This window comes from Heptranchias perlo, chromosome 32, assembly GCF_035084215.1.
Source record: "Heptranchias perlo isolate sHepPer1 chromosome 32, sHepPer1.hap1, whole genome shotgun sequence".
Taxonomy (NCBI): Eukaryota; Metazoa; Chordata; class Chondrichthyes; order Hexanchiformes; family Hexanchidae; genus Heptranchias; species Heptranchias perlo.
This window is the reverse complement of record NC_090356.1, coordinates 18,982,553-19,007,255: the sequence shown is the minus strand read 5'-3', so window position 1 is coordinate 19,007,255 and position 24,703 is coordinate 18,982,553. Positions and strand designations below refer to the sequence as shown.

At 44.0% G+C, this 24,703-nt stretch overlaps 1 protein-coding gene across 3 annotated transcripts in view; it reads right to left on the bottom strand.

Moving 5' to 3' along the window:
* The window catches only part of atp13a2 (ATPase cation transporting 13A2), an 82,187-nt gene extending 67,866 nt beyond the window's left edge, over positions 1 to 14,321 (bottom strand). For all 3 annotated transcript variants that reach the window (XM_067970547.1, XM_067970548.1, XM_067970549.1), the window contains exon 1: positions 14,251 to 14,321. In XM_067970547.1, the coding sequence (XP_067826648.1) occupies positions 14,251 to 14,260 (10 nt within the window). In that variant the 5' untranslated portion in view covers positions 14,261 to 14,321. The remainder of the gene's footprint in view (positions 1 to 14,250) is intronic.
* Between the last annotated feature and the right edge of the window lie 10,382 nt (positions 14,322 to 24,703).

Sequence of the window (24,703 nt, the reverse complement as noted above, 5' to 3'; positions counted from 1 at the left end):
CCTAGGACAAAGCCCTGGGGAGAAGAAAGTGACCTGCCCTAGATTGCATAGAACTAACAAAGCTCCACCTCCCTGCCCATCCAGCGTTGCTATTTGTAGGGAATCAAAACACCAGGATTGGAGTAAACCTCAAACCCACCCCACCCACATGTCCTGGTGTCAAATCTAAAAATACATCAGCAGGGACACAGAGTTTGTGCTGCAGTGCCAAGTAGGAACTCCACTCCCAAACCACAGGATTGCTGTTCCACGGGTCTCTATTGCATTCAACTAAGTTATCTACCAAAGCTAAAAGTCTGGTCACCCCAGGCCTAGACTGAGGGTTGGAAGGTTGTTCACCAAAGGGGCAACACCACCAAGTCCAATCTTACCCTCAGACAACATCCACACATGCACTTTCTAGTCGGGGGGTGGGGGGGTCCGTCATTGGATTGCAATCAAAACAGAGACTTTGGCAGATCTTCTCCCGCCCTAACCCAGAGCATAGAAGTCAACTGAAGTACCTCAAAAAAGAGCAACCAACTCGGCAGAAGCCTCATCTTTTCTCTTTCAGGAACCTTTCTTTGATTGTACGGCTCAGTTGCTCACAAGATAAATTCGCTGAACCATCAGAAGTCTACAACGATCACTGTTGTTCAAGAGCCAGTGTCTCTATCAGTGACCAAGTTCTGGTTGACTTGGGTCCCACCTGGGACATTAATTCATCTTTTCTCAGTTGCTATCTGATTTGCTGTACATTTTCTGTTTTGATTTCAAATTTCCATTTTTTCTTTTTCTCTCTACAGTTTGGTCTTCTATCCAGATATAAAGTTAACTACTAACACAGGTCCACACCATTGCACCCAGTACTACATTATCTATTTATATGTTAACAATGATTAATGGTATCAAGATTCCAAAGTTAATGTGATGCTGTTAATATAACGTTATGTGACAGATTGAAAAATGGGGTGCCACCGAACGTTAGTCCCAAACTGAATCCCTGAACAGCCATCCTGTATCCGATTCCTAAAAAAAAACTGAACGCTTGTGGCTTCCCAAAAGCCATTAATTCGAGCAGAGTATGAAGCAAATCAGAGTGTGCAATGTGAACTTGGTTTCCATTTATCTAAAGCAAATCTGAAAAGAACCAAAATATTATAATGTGGGGAAGAAACTGCTGGATTTGTAACAGTATTTAACCTAAATGCTCCTGTACATTTTCTTTCATCGAATCCTTAGTTAAAAATGTCAATGCACTTGCAGTGGAGTTTGGAAGTGCTTAATTCTGCACATCAAGTTTGATGGATGACAGGAAATTAGTGCTGATAAAATTTAAATTCCACACATTTTTGTTGATATCTTTTGTGCAAAGTAAAAGTTGAGAAGAGGGGGAAAAAAAGCATTTCACCCCAATTTAAAGTCTGTGAAGTTCCTTGGTTTTTAGTTTACTTACAAAGTTTTAACTTTTAATTTTATTTACAAAGATGCCAGTCAGTGGTTCCTGGGTGAAGCAATTTTCAGCTATCACATGCTGAAGTAAGTCAAAGGAGAGCAACTATGCTCAAGAAGTTGTCCAATTTGGTCAAGGAGCTAGAGGTAGATGAACCGTGCTACAAACGAATTTAACAGCTTCTGGGATTCACTCTTTCTTCTTGAAAAAGAAGAAACAGACTGGGTTTATTTTACACCTGTTTGAAAACTTTATGATTGTTGACACATTGGAACAGAGAATGAGAAATGCTAACATTTTTTGTAAAAATGTACATAATGAGAGCATTTTGTATTCTGTTTCTAAGGAAAGGTACAACTTTCCAGGCAGGGTGGGGCCTTTGTAATCATGTTGCTTTCACTGAGGATATTTACTAAAACTAGGACACTGCTTGAGGGCCTCAATCATAACCAAAATGATTCCATGTATGATGAAGTTTCTCCTACAGTCTTTATACAGGAAATCTTCATTTTGTTTCAGAAAGAAAAAGAAATAAAGACTTGCATTTATATTGCGCCTTTCATGACCTCAGGATGTCCAAAATGCTTTACACCAATGAAGTACTTTTTTTTGAAGTGTAGTCACTTGTAATGTAGGAGACATGGCAGCCAATTTGCATACAGCAAGGTTTAACAACAGCAATGTGATAATGACCAGATAATCTTTTTATAGGTGTTGGTTGAGGGATAAATATTGGCCAGGACACCGGGGAGAAGTCCCCTGCTCCTCCTCTTCGAAATAGTGCCGTGCGATCTTTTACGCCCACCTGAGAGGGCAGACGGGGCCTTGGTTTAACGTCTCATCCGAAAGACAGCACCTCCGATGGTGCAGCACTCCCTCAGTACTGCACTGGAATGTCAATCTAGATTGTGTGCTCAAGTCTCTGGAGTGGGACTTGAACCCATAACCTTCTGACTCAGGAGGTGAGTGTGTTACCACTGAGCCACAGCTTTTGACACATTGGAAACGAGGATGAGAAATGCTAACTTCTTTTTGTTAAAATCTGTGTAGTGAGAGCAATTTGTACACTGTATCTAGGGAAAATACAACTTTCCGGGCAGGGCGAGGCCTCTGTAATCATGTTGCTTTCACTTTGAGATATTTACTAAAACTAGGACACAGCTTTACGGCTTCAATCATAACCAAAATGCATTCTATTCCATGTTCTACGAAGTGATCCATTCAAGTTTCTCTAACAGTCTTTATGCAGGAAATCTTCATTTCAATTTACTCCATTACCTAATTATATGAACAAGTAGCAATTCATTCAATTCTATCCAATATGAAATACAAATCTGAAACAATCTTTCTGACACAAGTGTTGTTCAGAAGAGCTAAAGTTATACTTGAAAAAAATACAGCATTATGCAACATTGGGGTCGATTTTAGCACCCGCGATCGGGTGCGTTCCTGGCAGGGGGGCCACGAAAATCGGCGATTCCCGGGGCAAGTCGGGAGCCCGGCTCCAACCCGCCCACTTCCGGGTTTCCCACAGACGCGCTGACATGCGCGCACAGCCCCCGCATGTGACTCCCACCGGCAATTAAAGCCGGCGGGGTGCCACTTAAGGTATTTATTTTGGTATTTCAGGTCGTTTACAGACCTGATTAACTAGATATTTTAGGAGGGTTGGGATTTGACAAATAACTGGGACTGTTTCCCGTACTGGGGAAAACACTCCCGGTTCAAATGGACGTGTTGCAGCCATCAGCCTGTGGCAGCTGCAAAGGTCCATTTGACAGGTGGGCAGGGCAGGGCGGGGGGGAGGGAAAAAGACCCTCACTCATTGGTGGAGGCCAGACTTTGGACAAAGTTTGGCCTCCACCACCCTCCTCCTAACAATAAAATTCACCAACTTGCGCACTTACCCCGGTGTCCAGACACATGTACCTACCTTGCAGACCCCCTCAGATGTACATCTTCCAGATGGGGGCCGCCGTAGCTGCAGTCATGACCTCCTCGGAGGGCAAACAGCATCACCAGCCTCGCCGTCCACCTCTGACACGTGGAGCTCCACAACACAGTGCTGTGACACATCCACCTGCACAGCAGGAGGGAGGGCAACCGCAGAGAGAGATGCGTCGCAGAAGGCACTACCCTCACCACAGGGTCCACAGACCGAGGGGCTCAGCTTCCTGGACCTCTCTGAGCAGCAGTGCACATGGAGGCTCAGAGTCACTCGACATGTAGTCGTGGACATCTGCAGCCTCCTTCATGCCGAGCTGCTCCTGGCTGGCCAGAGCACCATCTTCTTACCTGTCGCTGTCAAAGTTACCACTGCCCTCAACAACTTCTCCTCCACATCCTTCCAGGGTGCCACTGGGGACATCGCCGACGTCTCTCAGTCGTCTGCACAAAAGAGCCCTGCAAATACACCTACACACACTCTGCAGTGACAAAATGGGTGGCATCAGTTGTGGGTCTTCATTGTGATCCTCCTGAAAGGGCATTATTGCACAAACCAGACAAGAATCGCAAAGACGTGGCAGTAGTGGTGCCAATATAATATGTAATGTCAGTTGCTCAGAAATTAACTATAAGTAAAAACCAAGACAAACCCTCAAACACCCTTATGCATCCCCTTCATGCTCACGACACGTTTGCCTTACGCTGCCTACTGCACATATGTGATGCATGCCCTGTGGCTGCAGCACAGGTAGTGGCAGGTTGAGTGAGGCTGACTGTGAAAGAGATGCATGAGAGGGTGAGTATGAGATAGAGCCATGAGATTGTATGAGGATTGGGTTGAGTGGTAGTGGCGGGATGAGTACTGGCGAGGTGAGTAAGTGCAGGTAAGATGAGGATGAAGTTTGAGTGGGTGTGAGGGGTGATGTGACAGAGTAGTGTTGGCAGTGCAGAAGGAGATGTGGGGTGAGGGTGGTGATGTGGCAGACGGAGTGTAGGGGAATGAGTAAGTGTACTCACTTTGGCTGACCTACTTAGGTCATTGCAGCGCCTCCTGCACTGTATGCAGGTGGGCGATACGTTGGTGGTGCAGGTGACCTCCTCTGCCACCTCGAGTCAGGCCTTCTTGGTGGCAGAGACAGGCCGCTTCCTCCCGCCCGCCGGGGGGAGGGTAAGATCTCTGTCCTCCCCCTCACCCCATCCAATGATACCTGGAGTGAGGCATCATTAAACCCGGGAGCAGCCTTCCCCTTGGGCTGCTCCATGCTGTAATTTTTCTTATTTCTTGCAGCATCAGTCAGTGGAGGATTGCCCCTTTAAAGAGAGCTCCTCCAGCTGACAGACCTTACTGCGCATGCGCAGTCTGCCCGCCGCGCAGCTTAGCAGCGGAGAACCCGGAACAAGAGGTAAGTGGATCCAATCAGCCTGCGATTGCGTTCGGGATAGACTGATTTCACCGGGCGCGTTACCCACGTGCCCAATCGCCCCCCCGCCACGAACCCGTCGCCCTGGTAATATCGGGCCCATTAGGTCAATTCTAGGTGTGTATAGGTGGAAGCTCAGGCTGACCTCTGTAAGGTAAATACATTCTGTGCCATATATGGCTTAGGTATTGGGCTTGATTTTAATAATACATGGTTTGCATACTTCAGCTATGACCTCCACTCTGTTGGATTGACGCAAATCCCCATCTACTACACCGCACCACAAAGGCCTTTTGTAGACCTGCGCCATTCCTACATATACTAATATTCTGCAACGACTTTGTTCCGTCTTTGCATGCCAATTTCTTTCCTTCCTTCCTCTCCCCAACGTGTTGACTTCTTGTTGGGGTACAGTTCCATGGGTATACATACTTTCATATGAGCATAGACAGTGAGTATCAGAAAGCTATTTGACCACACGGGGCATGGATGTCAGGTCAGTCCTCACCTGACATCCAGCTGTGTTCCAGTTCTATAGAACAGATCAGTGTTACTCAATATAAGCTCTCCCTTCCTATCATCTTACCTGCTAACCCAGGTTTGAGTATCATAATCTGCTAAGTTACCTCTTCCACTCATAATGCAGACTTGCAGCAGAATTTATCAAAACAGCGACAGTAACAAGAGAACAGCAACTCAGCATATTACAGCCTTGTAACACATTTCAGTCTGCAGGATACCCCTGTGCAACATGTTTTCAACCATGTGCTTTTCAATTCCTATTTTCTCCACCTACTCTCGAAGTCAGTGACTCTTTTTACACTGAGCCCCCAGTCCAAAAAGTTTTAATGTTATCAGGATAGATATTAGAATAGACTTTCTCTAATGCTGAGATTGCAAACTGTGCAAGAGGGTTATATATCGCACAAAAGCTCCCACAGTACACAGATTACCTCAGGATCTGATCTGGAGGATCTGCTACAATAAGCATTTAAACAAAAACATGGGTATTGATCAGAAGCCCCAAAGTGACTGGGACATTTAGATGCACAAAATTAAAGAGTAGGTGTGAAATTTGAGCAAGTAATCTAAAACAGGCAAAAAATAAGATTGTTCCCGAGGAGAAACATCACAACAACTTGCAAACAAGTGATTTTTTTTATATATTCGTTCACGGGATGTGGGCGTCGCTGGCGAGGCCAGCATTTATTGCCCATCCCTAATTGCCCTCGAGAAGGTGGTGGTGAGCCACCTTCTTGAACCGCTGCAGTCCGTGTGGTGACGGTTCTCCCACAGTGCTGTTAGGAAGGGAGTTCCAGGATTTTGACCCAGCGACAATGAAGGAACGGCGATATATTTCCAAGTCGGGATGGTGTGTGACTTGGAGGGGAACGTGCAGGTGGTGTTGTTCCCATGCGCCTGCTGCTCTTGTCCTTCTAGGTGGTAGAGGTCGCGGGTTTGGGAGGTGCTGTCGAAGAAGCCTTGGCGAGTTGCTGCAGTGCATCCTGTGGATGGTGCACACTGCAGCCACAGTGCGCCGGTGGTGAAGGGAGTGAATGTTTAGGGTGGTGGATGGGGTGCCAATCAAGCGGGCTCCTTTATCTTGGATGGTGTCGAGCTTCTTGAGTGTTGTTGGAGCTGCACTCATCCAGGCAAGTGGAGAGTATTCCATCACACTCCTGACTTTTGCCTTGTAGATGGTGGAAAGGCTTTGGGGAGTCAGGAGGTGAGTCACTCGCCGCAGAATACCCAGCCTCTGACCTGCTCTTGTAGCCACAGTATTTATATGGCTGGTCCAGTTAAGTTTCTGGTCAATGGTGACCCCCAGGATGTTGATGGTGGGGGATTCGGCGATGGTAATGCCGTTGAATGTCAAGGGGAGGTGGTTAGACTCTCTCTTGTTGGAGATGGTCATTGCCTGGCACTTATCTGGCGCGAATGTTACTTGCCACTTATCAGCCCAAGCCTGGATGTTGTCCAGGTCTTGCTGCATGCGGGCTCGGACTGCTTCATTATCTGAGGGGTTGCGAATGGAACTGAACACTGTGCAGTCATCAGCGAACATCCCCATTTCTGACCTTATGATGGAAGGAAGGTCATTGATGAAGCAGCTGAAGATGGTTGGGCCTAGGACACTGCCCTGAGGAACTCCTGGTTTACAGTACATTCAGGGACTTGTGCAAGGTTGAATATACACGACCTTATTTAAAAATCACAAGCTTTCGGAGGCTTTCTCCTTTGTCAGGTGACCTGACGAAGGAGAAAGCCTCCGAAAGCTTGTGATTTTCAAATAAAACTGTTGGACTATAACCTGGTGTTGTAAGATTCCTTACATTTGTCCACCCCAGTCCATCACCGGCATCTCCACATCACACATACACAACTTACACAGGGCTCAATATACACGACTTGCACACAGTTGTGTACCATTCAATGAATGAATTAGCATTGTCAATATTAGTAATATGCCCACCACACTAACTCTAGGCTCGCATAAGAGGAAAGGCTGAGGCAGGTAATAAAATTCTTTAACCCTCCATCCAAACGTATTGTAGCCAGAGACAAAGCACAAAGAAAATCTGCTTTGGAAAAAGCCACTGTTTCTGGTAGATAGCATAATGACAGTCAGGAGTTCTGGATGTGAATTTTAACCCACTGATAAGGCTGAGCATAGGGGCTGGACAGTACGTATAAAAAGTAGCTAACTTACTTAAAAAGGAAATCTACAATAACTGGACCATCTGATGAGCTCCGATTCAGCTGAATGAAGTTGTCGCATTTCTGCATTTTCTCTTTGTGTACTGGATTATATTACACCACAGCAGCACCACCCTGATATCACATTTTTATAATACTGCTTTTCATCATAAGCTGCTGTGCATATGACCAAGTTCCACTGCTGCGGTGTTCCTCTACAAACTTTAGGGAGGAATAAAATAAAAACATAGCACTTTAAAACACCAACATGCATGAATGGCAGCGAGGCTCACTGGTTTAATTCCTCACAACCTTGAGCTCCTGATTTCAGGTGTACCGCTGCAGGCAATATTCAGCACTTCTCCCTCCCACCCCTTCCTGGGTGAGAAGAGGTGGGCAGGAAAGTAGGAAGAGAGCAATCAATAGGTGGAATTTAGCTCCCCCTTCACCTTTTAGCACATTTGTGTCATGCAGTAGGGAAGCGAGGGGAGGAGAGAAGGGAGATTCAAAACACAACCACCCCAACAAGCTAGCTGCAGTCCTTGAAAAGGATCACTCATGGAGCGTCTATACAGAGTTCATAAATTAATTATTTCAAAAAAAAAATCAATAAAGGCTTCCCCATTAAGGAAGTCTCCTTCAAATTAATCAATAAAAAAATAAGTTGTTAAACAATAATGTTTGTTTGTACAATCAAAGAACACGTTCCTCAGCACATCAAGGCATTAGAACGAACACAAGCTGATGAACCAACTAAATTCAAACCTCAGTCTTTAGACTCACATCCCTTCACAACTTTATTGATGTCCACACATGAATGCTTATTCCAACTGCCTGCATTCTCAGCGAATCAAGTCCAACAAATCAAGCTTCTTCGGGAAGAGCTCAAGTGTCTTCAGAAGTGCACAGAAATCCCTCGTGAAATGGCCCTTATGCTACAAGTTCAGACTCACACCCACACTGAGTTAGGTGGGGTGTGAGATTTCCAATGTTGAAGACTGTAAAACAATTGGGTAAACAATTTGAATCCAGAATGAGGCTATTCCCATTCCTCAAAACTGCCTGCCATGTCCTTGCATCAATCAAGAGCAAGATCCACCTAGGATCAGTTCCCAGTTTTATCCTCCTCTGCCTTGGGTCTCTCCACACCACCTATTATCCTTGGCTGAGGGGCCAAGTGGGTAAGAGCATAGGACTTCTAACAATTCCATTCCAAACTGACCACTAAGAGGTGCAGAACAAGCCTCCTGTACAACTCACTTTGTAATTTTCCCTCCCTATATATAACTCTGTCTCCCTAAAGTGTTAACTCAGCTTGTTCGGGGGTATCTCGGGTGTGAACCCCATCTTCTACTACCTTACAATGTAATGCACTCCCATCACTAACTTTAATTTAATTTAAATGTTAAAGTTAGTGGTGGGAATGCATTACATCATAAGATAGAAGGAAATGGGATTCACACCCAAGATAAAATTAATTAAAATAATTGGAGGTAAGTTTAATTTTAAAATCCATTTTACCCATGGCAAGTGGACAGGTGGAATTTCCAGCCATTTGTTCCTCTGGAGAAGGGCAGAGCTTGATTAAAGTGGAAATTCTGCTGAAATACAAACCTTACAGGGTAGGAATGATATTTATAGGGTGACAATGGATCCCAACACATTAGTTAAAAGGAACAAAGAGTTACTTATCGCGTTTGTGCGGTAACCCTGCTTCCTTTAGTATATATTTCAGTATACATACAAGTGGAGCAAAATGTGGTTATTCTTCTACACTTTGATAAAAGGATGAAGTGGTTGTTGATAGATTTCATTCTGCCACAAAACAGCTTAAAATATAGTATTTTTAAAAAAAAATTCTTTAAATAAAGATGATTCAAGGGAAACTATTTATAAACAAGCTGAGCTTTGCAACAGTGTAACTGAGAGTTACTGCACAGACAGCAGAGTTTTGTGTAATGTCTCGGGTTTTACTGTAATCTGTAATGTAGGAGTGGTTATGTGTGCACATGCCCCAGCTCCCTGACAAAACACAGCTTGCTATTTTTTTTTAATAGGAATAATTTTGTGCTAGTCAAGATGACGGATGTTAGTGTTCAGGAAAGGAACACTTTTCATTTCAGGCACAGTGTCACCATCAAGCACTCCCAGGTCAGGTACAACACAGGTCAGATGCAGAACAAAGTTCCTTCTATTCTGCCCCAACAATGTGCCTTAGTACTAACCTCAATATCCTATGGCTTAGTAGAAGGTGCTTCTATAGTTCAGGTTCCAGGAAAGCAACAACCACATTTCTTGCTGTTTATGTTACTAAAACTATCTCCTTTAACCCGATGGCAGTCATAAACTTATGAAAAAGTGAGTCTACAATTATTCTATTGTGAGCCTAACATCAGTGGTAGGAAAATTATTGGAAAAAATTCTGAAGGACAAAATTAGTCTCCACTTGGAGAAGCAAGGATTAATCAGGGATAGTCAACATGGCTTTGTCAAGGGAAGATCATGTCTGACTAATTTGATTGAATTTTTTGAGGGGGTGACTAGGTGTGTGGATGAGGGTAACGCAGTGGATGTGGTATACATGGATTTCAGTAAGGCCTTCGATAAAGTCCCCCACAGGAGACTGGTCAAGAAGGTACGAGCCCATGGAATCCAGGGTGCCTTGGCACTTTGGATACAAAACTGGCTTAGTGGCAGAAGGTAGAGGGTGATGGTCGAAGGTTGTTTTTGTGACTGGAAGCCTGTGGCCAGTGGGGTACCACAGGGATCGGTGCTGGGTCCCTTGCTGTTTGTGGTCTACATTAATGACTTGGATATGAATGTAAAAGGTATGATCAGTAAGTTTGCTGATGATACAAAGATTGGTAGGGTGGTAAATAGTGAGGAGGATAGCCTCAGTCTGCAGGACGATATAGATGGGTTGGTCAGATGGGCGGAACAGTGGCAAATGGAATTTAACCCGGAAAAGTGCGAGGTGATGCACTTTGGAGGGACTAACAAGGCAAGGGAATACACAATGAATGGGAGGACCCTAGGCAAGACAGAGGGTCAGAGGGATCTTGGTGTGCAAGTTCACAGATCCCTGAAGGCGGCAGAACAGGTAGATAAGGTGGTAAAGAAGGCATATGGGATACTTGCCTTTATTAGCCGAGGCATAGAATATAAGAGCAAGGAGGTTATGATGGAGCTGTATAAAACACTGGTTAGGCCACAGCTGGAGTACTGTGTGCAGTTCTGGTCGCCACACTATAGGAAGGATGTGATCGCTTTGGAGAGGGTGCAGAGGAGATTCACCAGGATGTTACCAGGGCTGGAGCGCTTCAGCTATGAAGAGAGACTGGGAAGATTGGGTTTGTTTTCCTTGGAGCAGAGGAGGCTGAGGGGGGACATGATTGAGGTGTACAAAATTATGAGGGGCACAGATAGGATGGATACTAAGGAGCTTTTTCCCTTTGTTGAGGGTTCTATAACAAGGGGACATAGATTCAAGGTAAAAGGCGGGAGGTTTAGAGGGGATTTGAGAAAGAACTTTTTCACCCAGAGGGTGGTTGGAGTCTGGAACTCACTGCCTGAAAGGGTTGTGGAGGCAGGAACCCTCACAACATTCAAGAAGCATTTGGATGAGCACTTGAAATGCCATAGCATACAAGGCTACGGACCAAATGCTGGAATATGGGATTAGAGTAGACAGGGCTGATGGCCGGCGCGGACACGATGGGCCGAAGGGCCTCTATCCGTGCTGTATGACTATGACTCTATGAGAAGCCAGTTTTATCAATATAAAACACTCAGACATCACTTTCTCAATGCCTGAACTACAGATGCCCCTAGAGTAAGGCTTGCCAATCTTGTGCCAAATTTAGGGGTAGATTTATGTTGCGGGCCCCGTACAGATTTGTCCCTTCTGTAAGAGTTTATTGCATCTCTTCCAAACTCCCCAAAACAGCTGAAAAATTTAGATATCTGAAAACATGGGATACATTGCTCAAGAAACTGTAGCCCATCTTCAACTGAGACATGAGTTGGCCCAGTCAGAAATAGAAAACTTCATCTTTCACCTATAACCAAACTCATCGACGGATGGATCAATAAGATCAATAATACACCAAATCACACGAAAACTCAGCTAACGTAATCAGTTCCATATTTTTATTTTTCATATATTTCAACAAATATCAACAAATTGGGGAATCAAGGGAAATGGGGATCAGGCAAGAAAGTGGAATTGAGGCCAAAGATCTTATTGAATGGCGAAGCAGGCTCGAGGAGCCGTATGGCCTACTCCTGCTCCTATTTCTTATGTTCACAGTGTTGTCATCAGGCTCATTTAGAATATTGATACCAGCGCACGAGAGAGAAAAAAAAAAAATCACACTTAAGCCAATGCACTTTAATGTTGTGATGCCCACATTGCTGCAAATTGTTCACACCATCAGTGACAGACATATAAACAACAGCACATCACCAGCATTGCAAGAGTGGCTTCACTTCAAAAACTAATTTGTTACATATGAAGCACTGGTGGACAGGGAGCGAGTGGAGATCAGCAAGTGGGACCTGGTATGCAACAGGATGTGGGTAATGTGCTCTCACACAAGCACACTGGGATGTACTGCAATATGGTGCTATATACAGGCCTCTCTCATTATTTCACCCTGCTCCAAATGATCTTTCTAAACACAACCCAAATTATAAAGAACAGAATCTATAATTGCACTGCTACCTGTTTTTTCCCACTCCAATAGACACAGAACAGATCTCCACCATAATACTTTATTGCGATCTCAGAGCCAACACTGTATCATCACTCTTTCAACCAATACAACAGTACAAGTTGAAATGCACACAATAATGGTCATAATTAAAAAATCCAGAGAAACTCAAAGTAGTACCTGATCCAAATGTAGTATTCAAATCACCTACATTACTCATTATACAGAACATAACATAAGAAATAGGAGGAGTAGGCCAATCGGCCCCTCGAGCCTGCTCCGCCATTCAATAAGATCATGGCTGATCTGATCCTAACCTCAAATTTAAATTCATGTCCAATTTCCTGCCCGCTCCCTGTAACCCGTGCCCCGAAGGGCAGTGAACCCACTCACCCCTATTCTATAGAATTGCAAATGACTATTACCTGATTCAGGTGCATCTCAGATCTTCAGACTGATCCAAGCAGAGCATTTCTGGGCATCATTTACAGACTCACTGCTCCAACTTGCAGACTGATTGCTTGCCACATAATTTTCAGGATCAACAACAATTTGCACTTACATAACACCTTTAACACAATAAAACATCCCATGGCGTTTCACATAAGTGAGATGACTGAAAACACACTCAAAACAGTTTTGTGAAGGCTTTCAGATGCAGGGAGAGAAGCAAAGCAGAGAGGTTTAGGGAAGGAGTCCCAGATTAGGGCTAAGGCAATTGAAGGCTCTACCAGTTTGGGGGAGTGGGAATTCAAGAGATACCAGAATCAGAAGACTGTGGAACACAAGGTTGGAGGAATTTGCAAAGGTATGGTGGATGACAGCATGGAGGTCTTGAAGCCAAGGATTTTGAATTCAGTGCAATGTGGGGACAGGGTGCCAGCAGAGATTGGCAAGAGCTGGGGTGGTGGACAAGTAGAACTTCGTGCAGGACAGGATGTGGACAGTTTACCCACACAAACAGACTGTCAAGACACAGCTTAATTTTAAGTCTTGGTTAATCTATGGAATAAACTGCCCAAGGAGAAAGATGATGTTGGTACATTCAAGAGGGACATGGATAGATATTTGGGGAGAAAACAATTAAAGTAAGTACTGTCAGGTACCTTTTGAACATTGGTCCAAATAGAAAGCTCTGGTCTCTAACAGTCTTGTACATTCTTATCTATTCTTAAATATGCACTGAATTGGAAAATAAATTCTGTAAAACACAGACAATATACACAACACCAACCAGAATTACTGATTTATCTTTGGTTCTCTGGTACTAATGTTGACAATCAAAAGGTAGCATGCTCTGCAAAAAAATGAATCTATGAATAGACAGGAAACTTGACTGCAAACCTACTAGGTCAGTATTTATCAGGATTGAACTACACCAAATGTGAATCAAATGACAATGGTGTAGAAACCATATACACCATCTAATGGAACATAATTGTTCACCTTAGTTCTCATGCATTTTAAGAGTTTATTTAATTAAAACAAAATAAATTGCATAGCAAGAATACTTATATTTGTGTCTTCTTAAAACCTAGCTCTTCAACTGAACTTTCAGATACTCCCCTGAATTCCTCACTCCTCAACCCCCATTCTCATTCAGATACCTTGGGGTATCTTGCTATATTAATTGTTAATGTTATATAGTTGCTAATGTTATAAAGCATGGACTCAAATAAATAATAAATGGTCTCCTATTGAAGAATGACCATTGCAATACTGATTTGAATCCCTGAAAGGGGCAATTTACCGACAGTAAACATCCATCACTGAATCAGCTGTAGAGACTTTGCTACAAGGATATCTCACCCTGTGCAGTGCCTGCTAGGGTCGAGTAGGTCCTTCACCGCCGCATCTTATTAACCGCCCCCTCCCCCCCCCCGGGTTGCCAAGGAGTTGCTGGGTGCGGTGTGTTCCGGACCAGCTGTGAACGAGAGGCAGATGCGCAACGAGGCAAGGCCCTCCCGACGCCTCTCTGTGCGGCACCTCTGGACCAGACTCACCCCCTTCCACTGATCCCCGGAGTCTTTCACCCCCTTACCTGAGCTCATCCTCGCCCAGCCGCCTTCTCATAGCGTTCGCTGGCTCGCCCGCTGCGTGCCACGTCATCACGCACCTCCCCCGCCCCCGCCCCGCTTCAGCGATCCGCTCAGGACTCGCCGGCCCGCCCCTACTGCGCGTGCGCGAACATTGCAAACGGGTCTGAGACTTGAAGTCTTTCCTTGGTCTGAGAAAAGATGCCACATGCTTTAATCATGGGAGGTTGTTTATAAATAATACTGCAAATCACTAGTTCTCAGCCCATCATCAGATATAATTGCAAATAAACTGGTCTAAATCACCAAATAATCATACACATAAAACTCATACACCTAAAGAAAGCACTTGCATCTATACAGCAACTTTCACAATGTCAGGATGTCCCAAAGCACTTTACAGCCACTGAAGTGCCTTTGAAGTGTAGTCACTTGTAATATAGGAAACACATTTGCAAATTTGCACACATCAAGGTCACACAAACAGCAGTGAGATAAATGACCAGAAAATCTGTTTGAGTGATATTGGTTGAGGGATGAATATTGGCCAGGACACCAGAACTTCCCAGCTCGACTTCAACTAGTGCCATGGGATCTTTTGCATTCACCTGCAAGGGCAGACAGGGCTTTGGTTTAATATCTCATCCGAAGGATGTCACCTGCAGCAATGCAGCACAGTATTGTACTGAAGTGTCAGGCCAGATTATGTGTTTAAGTCTCAGGAGTGGGGCTTGGACACATGAACTTCTGATTGAGCAACAAGAGTATAATGACTGAGCCAAGGCTAACACTCATAATTCAGAGAAGCATGTACGTGAATGTTCCGAAATGCAGTTGAATTAGATGGTCTGTCAGCCAGATCTGTATCAGAGACCTTGTCTCCCGAAGGTGCTGGCTCCGGGTCCATGGGAGTCAGCCACCCTCTGGTGAATAGCCCAAGAGGCCATTCTTCATGTGAGTGTCACGAGCTATTCAGCTGAGTCCCATCAGATTTGTATCGACTGCCACTTACCAGCAGGGGTCACTGGCTAGTGATCAGGAGCAGGAATCCTGGTTGATATTTCCTTCCCAAGCTCAGCACACTGAGACTGACTATCATGCTCCAACCGCTGCCCTGCAACATCTCAGCTCGCACCATTTGGAGTGAGACGCCCTTATTTTGGGTTATAACAACAGGTTGCTCAGTTAAAAGCGCACTCGGCTCTGAATCAGATAGATTGAAGTCCACTTCCAGGACTTGAGAATGCAATTTAGGCCGACACCTCAGTACAGTACTGAGGGAGTGCCACATTGGTGTAGATGCCATCTTTTTGGATAACATTTTAAACCAGGACCTGTCTAACTGTTCTGGTGATTCAGATGGATTGTAAAGATGCCATCAAACTGTTTGAAGAAAAGAAAGGCATTCTCCTCGAGTTCTTTTGGAGCACGGAGCACTGGGAAGTTGCAATGAGGGAAGATGGCTGAGATGTTGCAGGGCGGCGGTTGGAGCATGATAGTCAGTCTCAGTGTGCTGAGCTTGGGAAGGAAATATCAACCAGGATTCCTGCTCCTGATCACTAGCCAGTGACCCCTGCTGGTAAGTGGCAGTCGATAGAAATCTGATGGGACTCAGTTGAATAGCCAGCTGACACTCACATGAAGTATTGCTTGGATCAGTCACGTACAGAGATGGCCTTAAGCAGCTCTCCCAGGCACAGAGTCCCTTTGCACAGCAGTAAATGCTGGTGCGTCATGAAACTAATTTACATACACCTTTTACACCCAACCAGAGCGTGCTTCACTCTTTGTACAGTTAATTGTCAATAATCCTTTTAATGCCCTTATTATTTAATTTCATTGTCACCTTCACTTCACCCGAGCATTTGGTGCGATGTTTAGGTAAACAGCCCGGAAACTACACCGTTCACCTCACTTTGGAGCAGAGACACATCGATTACACACCTGACTGCAATACACAAATACCTGTAGATGCAAAAGAAATGAAAAGATGAGTTGGTGGGGCTTGTTATTCGCTGCAGTCAAATCAACTGCATGTGAATGAACCGACATCCACATACACGCCAACTGCCTGCACTTTACATGGACGTCAATGTTTAGGTTCACAATGTCCTTCATCTACCTTTGCAGTTCAGAATTAGTGCGGAGTCACCCCCATCTGGGCTCCTGTCATCAGCGCAGGCACCCAATCACTCGCCACAGATCAGTTGCAGTATACACAAGCTCAGTGGAACAGGGCTGCAGTCATAGAGTGGGAGAGAAGTGATGACTGAACTCCAAGACATAAATGAGTCAATTTGCTAGGCATTGGAAATGCTCATTATAATCTGCCTGGATACTTTTACCAATATAACTCCATTTCTGAAGTAAAACAAGGCAAAAGAAAAGACTGAGACTAGTAAGTGGAGTGGGTGCCTCAAATTCAGAGCCTTGACATCCACAGAAACTACAGTCCCAGGGTCACCACAGTGGGTCCAAGGTATTACTGTGTAGTATTGATTCCAAAGAAGGCAGGTATGCAGGTATCTTTTTCAGGTTCAAAATCACTTTGAAGTTCCGGGTGGGTTTTTAAACAATATAAATCCTTTCTGAAAATCCATAGAACCAAAGAAGTTTACAGCATTTGGCTCATTGTGTCTGTACTGACTCTTTGTTACAGCAATCCTGAACTACTGCCCCACTCTCTCCCCATAGTCCTGTATCTTCCTCTGCTTCACGTTTATCCACTTTTCCCTTAAAACATGCAATGTTCTCTGCCTCAACCATTCCCTGTGGCAAAGCATTCCATGCTCCAACAAGCCTCTGTGGAAAGACATTTCCCCAAACCTCCTTCCCACAGACATCTCAACGAGTCAAAATACTCTTTCCCTGTCCACCCTACCAAAAGCCTTATTTTTAAAAACCTCTGTTAAATCTCCTCTTAGCCTCCTCAGAGGTAACCCTTCCACACCCCCTATCCTCACCTCAAACTTTAAATACAGGGAACTCTTGGACTTCTTTGTGTCAAAAATCAAAACCATTCACATAGCCTCCTCAGACTGCCCCAACTCCTGCTCCCCAGCCCCAGTACTTTGTCCTGCCTTCCACCCAATTGAGTCCTCGGAATCCTGTTGTCTACCATTCTGCCCCTCCCCATTTATCTCATCTGTGAAGCCAACCACCTACACCGTCTGTCTCAATAGAAGAAAGAACTTGCATTTATATGGGGCCTACACAACCTCAGTACGTCCCAAAGCACTTTACAGCCAATGAAGTACTTTTGAAATGTAATCACTGCGGTAATGCAGCGAAGAACGTGGGGTATATCCCTACGTGGAGAGAGTGCACACTCCACATCGGACAGACACGTCACCTGTGTGGATTTTCAGTAGTTTGGTTTGAAGAAATATGCACACGTCACACACTCAGCTGCCAAAAAATTGGCAACAGAAAAAAAGCATAAAACTGGCTGAACACAACACATGGCCCTTGTGCACCCTCTGCTGGCTGATAAACAGAACAACACATGGCCCTTGTGCACCCTCTGCTGGCTGATAAACAGAACAACACATGGCCCTTGTGCACCCTCTGCTGGCTGATAAACAGAACAACACATGGCCCTTGTGCACCCTCTGCTGGCTGATAAACAGAACAACACATGGCCCTTGTGCACCCTCTGCTGGCTGATAAACAGAACAACACATGGCCCTTGTGCACCCTCTGCTGGCTGATAAACAGAACAACACATGGCCCTTGTGCACCCTCTGCTGGCTGATAAACAGAACAACACATGGCCCTTGTGCACCCTCTGCTGGCTGATAAACAGAACAACACATGGCCCTTGTGCACCCTCTGCTGGCTGATAAACAGAACAACACATGGCCCTTGTGCACCCTCTGCTGGCTGATAAACAGAACAACACATGGCCCTTGTGCACCCTCTGCTGGCTGATAAACAGAACAACACATGGCCCTTGTGCACCCTCTGCTGGCTGATAAACAGAACAACACATGGCCTTTGTGCACCCTCTGCTGGCTGATAAACAGAAACAACACATGGCCCTTGTGCACCCTCTGCTGGCCGATGAACAGATGTTGTTGTCCTCCCAATAGTAACTATAATCTTTTAAAGTTCTCGAGATTCAGGAACTGTCCCTCTGGATTGGAAAATTGCACATGTCACTCCGCTTTTAAGAATTGTAAACAATTTTACAACACCAAGTTATACATAAGAACATAAGAACATAAGAACATAAGAAATTGGAGCAGGAGTAGGCCAATCGGCCCCTCGAGCCTGCTCCGCCATTCAATAAGATCATGGCTGATCTGATCCCAACCACAAATCTAAAGAACACAAGAAGTCGGAGCAGGACCCGGCCACATAGCCCCTGGGCCCTCTCCGCCACCCACAGGGCATTGACCGATCCGAACTCAGCTTCATGTCCAATTTCCTGCCCGCTCCCCATAACCCCTAATTCCCTTTACTTCTAGGAAACTGTCTATTTCTGTTTTAAATTTATCTAATGATGTAGCTTCCACAGCTTCCTGGGGCAGCAAATTCCACAGACCTACCACCCTCTGAGTGAAGAAGTTTCTCCTCATCTCAGTTTTGAAAGAGCAGCCCCTTATTCTAAGATTATGCCCCCTAGTTCTAGTTTCACCCATCTTTGGGAACATCCTTACTGCATCCACCCGATCAAGACCCTTCACAATCTTATATGTTTCAATAAGATCGCCTCTCATTCTTCTGAACTCCAATGAGTAGAGTCCCAATCTACTCAACCTCTCCTCATATGTCCGCCCCCTCATCCCCGGGATTAACCGAGTGAACCTTCTTTGTACTGCCTCGAGAGCAAGTATGTCTTTTCTTAAGTATGGAGACCAAAACTGTATGCAGTATTCCAGGTGCGGTCTCACCAATACCTTATATAACTGCAGCAATACCTCCTTGTTTTTATATTCTATCCCCCTAGCAATAAAAGCCAACATTCCGTTGGCTTTCTTGATCACCTGCTGCACCTGCATACCAACTTTTTGATTTTCTTGCACTAGGACCCCCAGATCCCTTTGTACTGCAGTACTTTCCAGTCTCTCGCCATTAAGAAAATAACTTGCTCTCTGATTTTTCCTGCCAAAGTGCATAACCTCACATTTTCCAATATTATATTGCATCTGCCAAATCTCCGCCCACTCACCCAGCCTGTCTATATCCCCTTGCAGGTTTTTTATGTCCTCCTCACTCTCTACTTTCCCTCCCATCTTTGTATCATCTGCAAATTTTGATATGTTGCACTCGGTCCCCTCCTCCAAATCGTTAATATAGATTGTAAAGAGTTGGGGACCCAGCACCGACCCCTGTGGAACACCACTGGTTACTGGTTGCCAGTCCGAAAATGAACCATTTATCCCAACTCTCTGCTTCCTGTTCGATAACCAATCCTCCACCCATGCCAGAATATTACCCCCAATCCCGTGATTTTTTATCTTAAGTAATAATCTTTTATGTGGCACCTTGTCGAATGCCTTCTGGAAGTCTAAATACACTACGTCCACTGGTTCCCCTTTATCCACCCTATACGTTATATCCTCGAAGAACTCAAGCAAATTTGTCAGACATGACTTCCCCTTCATAAAGCCATGCTGACTTTGTCCTATTAAATTATGCTTATCTAAATGTTCCGTTACTGTCTCCTTAATAATAGACTCCAAAATTTTACCCACCACAGATGTTAAGCTAACTGGCCTATAATTTCCAGCCTTCTGCCTACTACCCTTTTTAAATAACGGTGTTACATTAGCAGTTTTCCAATCTGCCGGGACCTCTCCTGAGTCCAGGGAATTTTGGAAAACTATCACCAAAGCATCCACAATCCCTACTGCCACTTCCCTCAAGACCCTAGGATGGAAGCCATCAGGTCCAGGGGATTTATCCGCCTTGAGTCCCATTATTTTACTGAGTACCATCTCTTGAGTGATTTTAATCGTATTTAGCTCCTCCCCCCCGAGAGTCCCCTGTTTGTCCAGTGTTGGGATATTCTTAGTGTCCTCTACTGTAAAGACTGAAACAAAATATTTGTTCAGCATTTTTGCCATCTCCATGTTTCCCACCATTAATTTCCCGGTCTCATCCTCTAAGGGACCTATGTTTGCCTTAGCCACCCTTTTTCTTTTTATATAACTATAGAAACTCTTGCTATCTGTTTTTATATTTTTTGCTAATTTCTTTTCATAATCTAACTTCCCTTTTCATAATCTAATTTCCATTTCATTTCCACATCGTTCACCTGAGGAAGGAGGAAGCCTCCGAAAGCTTGCGAATTTAAAATAAAATTGCTGGACTATAACTTGGTGTTGTAAAATTGTTTACAATTGTCAACCCCAGTCCATCACCGGCATCTCCACATCATCGCTTTTAAGAAAGGAGAGAGAGGGAAACCAGGGAATTATAGACCAGTTAGCCTAACATCTGTTGTGGGGAAAATGCTGGATTCTATAATTAAGGATAGGGTGACTGAACATCTCGAGAATTTTCAGTTAATCAGAGAGAGCCAGCATGGATTTGTGAAAGGTAGGTCGTGCCTGACAAAGCTGATTGAATTTTTTGAACAGATGACTAAAGTAGTGGACAGGGGAATGTCAATGGATGTTATTTATATGGACTTCCAGAAGGCATTCGATAAAGTCCCACATAAGAGACTCTTAGCTAAGATAGAAGCCCATAGAATCGAGGGAAAAGTATGGACTTGGTTAGGAAGTTGGCTGAGCGAAAGGCGACAGAGAGTAGGGATAATAGGTAGGTACTCACATTGGCAGGATGTGACTAGTGGAGACCCGCAGGGATCTGTCTTGGGACCTCAATTATTCACAATATTTATTAACGACTTAGATGAAGGCATAGAAAGTCTCATATCTAAGTTTGCCGATGACACAAAGATTGGTGGCATTGTAAGCAGTCAGAATAGTGCCGTGGGATCATTAACATCCACCTGAGAGGGCAGACGGGACCTCGGTTTAACCGCTTTCCCGAAAGACGGATTAGGCCCAAGTCTGTCCCGTGGTTTTTCCCACTCTCCTGCTCACCCTCCATATCCTTTACTATTCACCATCTTCAAATATCTGATATCAGATTCACCTATAAAAAAATTTATGGACTATGTGCTTCTGCCAGAGAATTCCACATTCTAACTACCTTCTGTTTAAAGAATTTTTTTCGAACCTCCCATTTAATTCTTCTTGTAATTATTTTAAAGTTGTGCCCTATCGTTACTACCTTGCTGACCAATGGAAACAACCTGTCACTATTTACCTTATCATAAACCTTTACAACCTTGCTGACCATTAACTGGTCATCCCCTAACCTTCTCAGCTCCTGTGAAAAAAGCCCTAACTTCCTATAATGGGATACTCAAAACTGTACAATATACTCCAGTTGCGATCTAATTAAGGTCTTGTATAAGTTCACCATTACCTCCTCGGTTTTGTATTCCATGCCTCTAGATCCAAAACCAATGATTCTGTTTGCCTTTTTCACTGGTGTATTGATTTGCACACCAAACTTTCTCTGCTGCTCTGCTCCATTTAAAATCTTATTATCATCAGCCCTGAACGTGCCCTTTACCGGTTTGTCCCTATGTCCCCTGGTCCTGCAGCCTGGATTTAATTTGAAGCAGTGATGCAGGGTTAACCTTTTCTATTCCATTTAATATAGAAAGTCTCATATCTAAGTTTGCCGATGACACAAAGATTGGTGGCATTTTAAGCAGTGTAGATGAAAACATAAAATTACAAAGCGATATGATAGATTAGGTGAATGGGCAAAACTGTGGCAAATGGAATTCAATGTAGACAAATGTGAGGTCATCCACTTTGGATCATAAAAGGATAGAACAGAGTACTTTCTAAATGGTAAAAAGTTAAAAACAGTGGATGTCCAAAGGGATCTAGGGGTTCAGGTACATAGATCATTGAAGTGTCATGAACAGGTGCAGAAAATAATCAATAAGGTTAATGGAATGCTGGCCTTTATATCTCGAGGATTAGAGTACAAGGGGGCAGAAGTTATGCTACAGCTATACAAAACCCTGGTTAGACCGCACCTGGAGTACTGTGAGCAGTTCTGGGCACCGCACCTTCGGAAGGACATATTGGCCTTGGAGGGAGTGCAGCGTAGGTTTACTAGAATGATACCCGGACTTTAAGGGTTAAGTTACGAGGAGAGATTACACAAATTGGGGTTGTATTCTCTGGAGTTTTGAAGGTTAAGGGGTGATCTGATCGAAGTTTATAAGATATTAAGGGGAACGGATAGGGTGGATAGAGAGAAACTATTTCCGCTGATTAGGGATTCTAGGAATAGGGGGCACAGTCTGAAAATTAGAGCCAGACCTTTCAGGAGCGAGATTAGAAAATATTTCTACACACAAAGGGTGGTAGAAGTTTGGAACTCTCTTCCGCAAACGGCAATTGATACTAGCTCAATTGCTAAATTTAAATATGAGATAGATAGCTTTTTAGCAATCAAAGGTATCAAGGGATATGGGCCAAAGGCGGGTATATGGAGTTAGATCACAGATCAGCCATGATCTTATCAAATAGCGGAGCAGGCACGAGGGGCTGAATGGCCTACTCCTGTTCCTATGTTCCTATGAATAGTTAGCTGGATCAGCGAGAGCACAGCAGGAGAGTTACTTCAGTTCTGTATTCGTTTTTTAATTGGTTATTCAGTGGTTTCTATCATCATTGCAGCAATAAGTAATGCTGCTGAAAACTGGACCAATTAAAGCAGGTCATCCTTCATGGGCTCATGGAAGGATGAAACTGTTTGGCATAGTCCTTCCCTTTTCTCTTTTAACATGGATTCCATTGCTCGTCCAATCCTGGTGTCATCAATCCACCTCCTTAGCTGACTTCTATTTCTCTTTACTCTCTTCTACACAATAAGTAATAAAACTTGCATTTATACAATGACTTTCACATTGAAACATCTCAAAATATCTCACTGTATCTGAAGCATTTTGTGATGTTTCTGAGAGATACAATCATGGAATTATAGAATGTTATAGCACAAAATCAGGCCATTCAGTCCAAGTCTGGACCGGTGTTTTTTCCCATAGCCACTTTCTCTAATCCCACTCTGCTGCTCATTCCCATGACCTTTAATATTCCTCTTCAACAAGCAACTATCAAATTCCCTTCTAAAGAATTCATGGACCCTAATGAGCTTTATGCAATGAATGTTTTTTTTAATGCAATGACCATATATAGGTAAAGGAATGAAGAGTCTGTGTTCAGGCCTTGATCCATCATTGTCACACTGAAAGAATAAATACCCATGTCCACAACTGGGACAGAATCATCAGAGGTGCTGCATCCAGCTTCCCACAATTAAAATCCTTCAGATCTTAAAAAAAAGAGCATTTGGTTTAGGTGAAGTGTTTCTTTTTACATTACTGCAATATAACGTTATCACCACAAGGTGGTGCTTTACACTGAAACACAAGAGGTCACAAAGTACAGATTGGGGAAACAAATTGGCCCATTTAGCTCATCTTTGTATAAAAAGCTATGATCCTTTGTCCCAGCACGGACTATCTATTGAATTGAGAGTTTTTGTCTCCAGTATCCTACCTAGGAGACCACTGATTATTCTTTGAGTGGAGAAACGTTACCTGACTTCATAGAATGTTCCAGCAAAGTAAAGGCTCTTAAGAAAGAAAGACTTGCATTTATATACCACCTTTCACGACCTCAGGACATCCCAAAGCACTTTACAGCCAATTAAGTACTTTCTTGAAGTGTAGTCACTGTTGTAATGTAGGGAACGTAGCAGACAATTTGCGCACAGCAAGATCCCGCAAACAGCAATGTGATAATGACCAGATAATCTGATTTAGTGATGTTGGTTGAGGGATAATTATTGGAGACTGGGGAGAATTTCTCTGCATTTCTTCAGAATAGTGCCGTGAGATCATTAACATCCACCTGAGAGGGCAGACAGGACCTCGGTTTAACCGCTCTCCCGAAAGACGGATTAGGCCCAAGTCTGTCCCGTGGTTTTTCCCACTCTCCTGCTCACCCTCCATATCCTTTACTATTCACCATCTTCAAATATCTGATATCAGATTCACCTATAAAAAAATTTATGGACTATGTGCTTCTGCCAGAGAATTCCACATTCTAACTACCTTCTGTTTAAAGAATTTTTTTCGAACCTCCCATTTAATTCTTCTTGTAATTATTTTAAAGTTGTGCCCTCTCGTTACTACCTTGCTGACCAATGGAAACGACCTGTCACTATTTACCTTATCATAAACCTTTACAACCTTGCTGACCATTAACTGGTCATCCCCTAACCTTCTCAGCTCCTGTGAAAAAAGCCCTAACTTCCTATAATGGGATACTCAAAACTGTACAATATACTCCAGTTGCGATCTAATTAAGGTCTTGTATAAGTTCACCATTACCTCCTCGGTTTTGTATT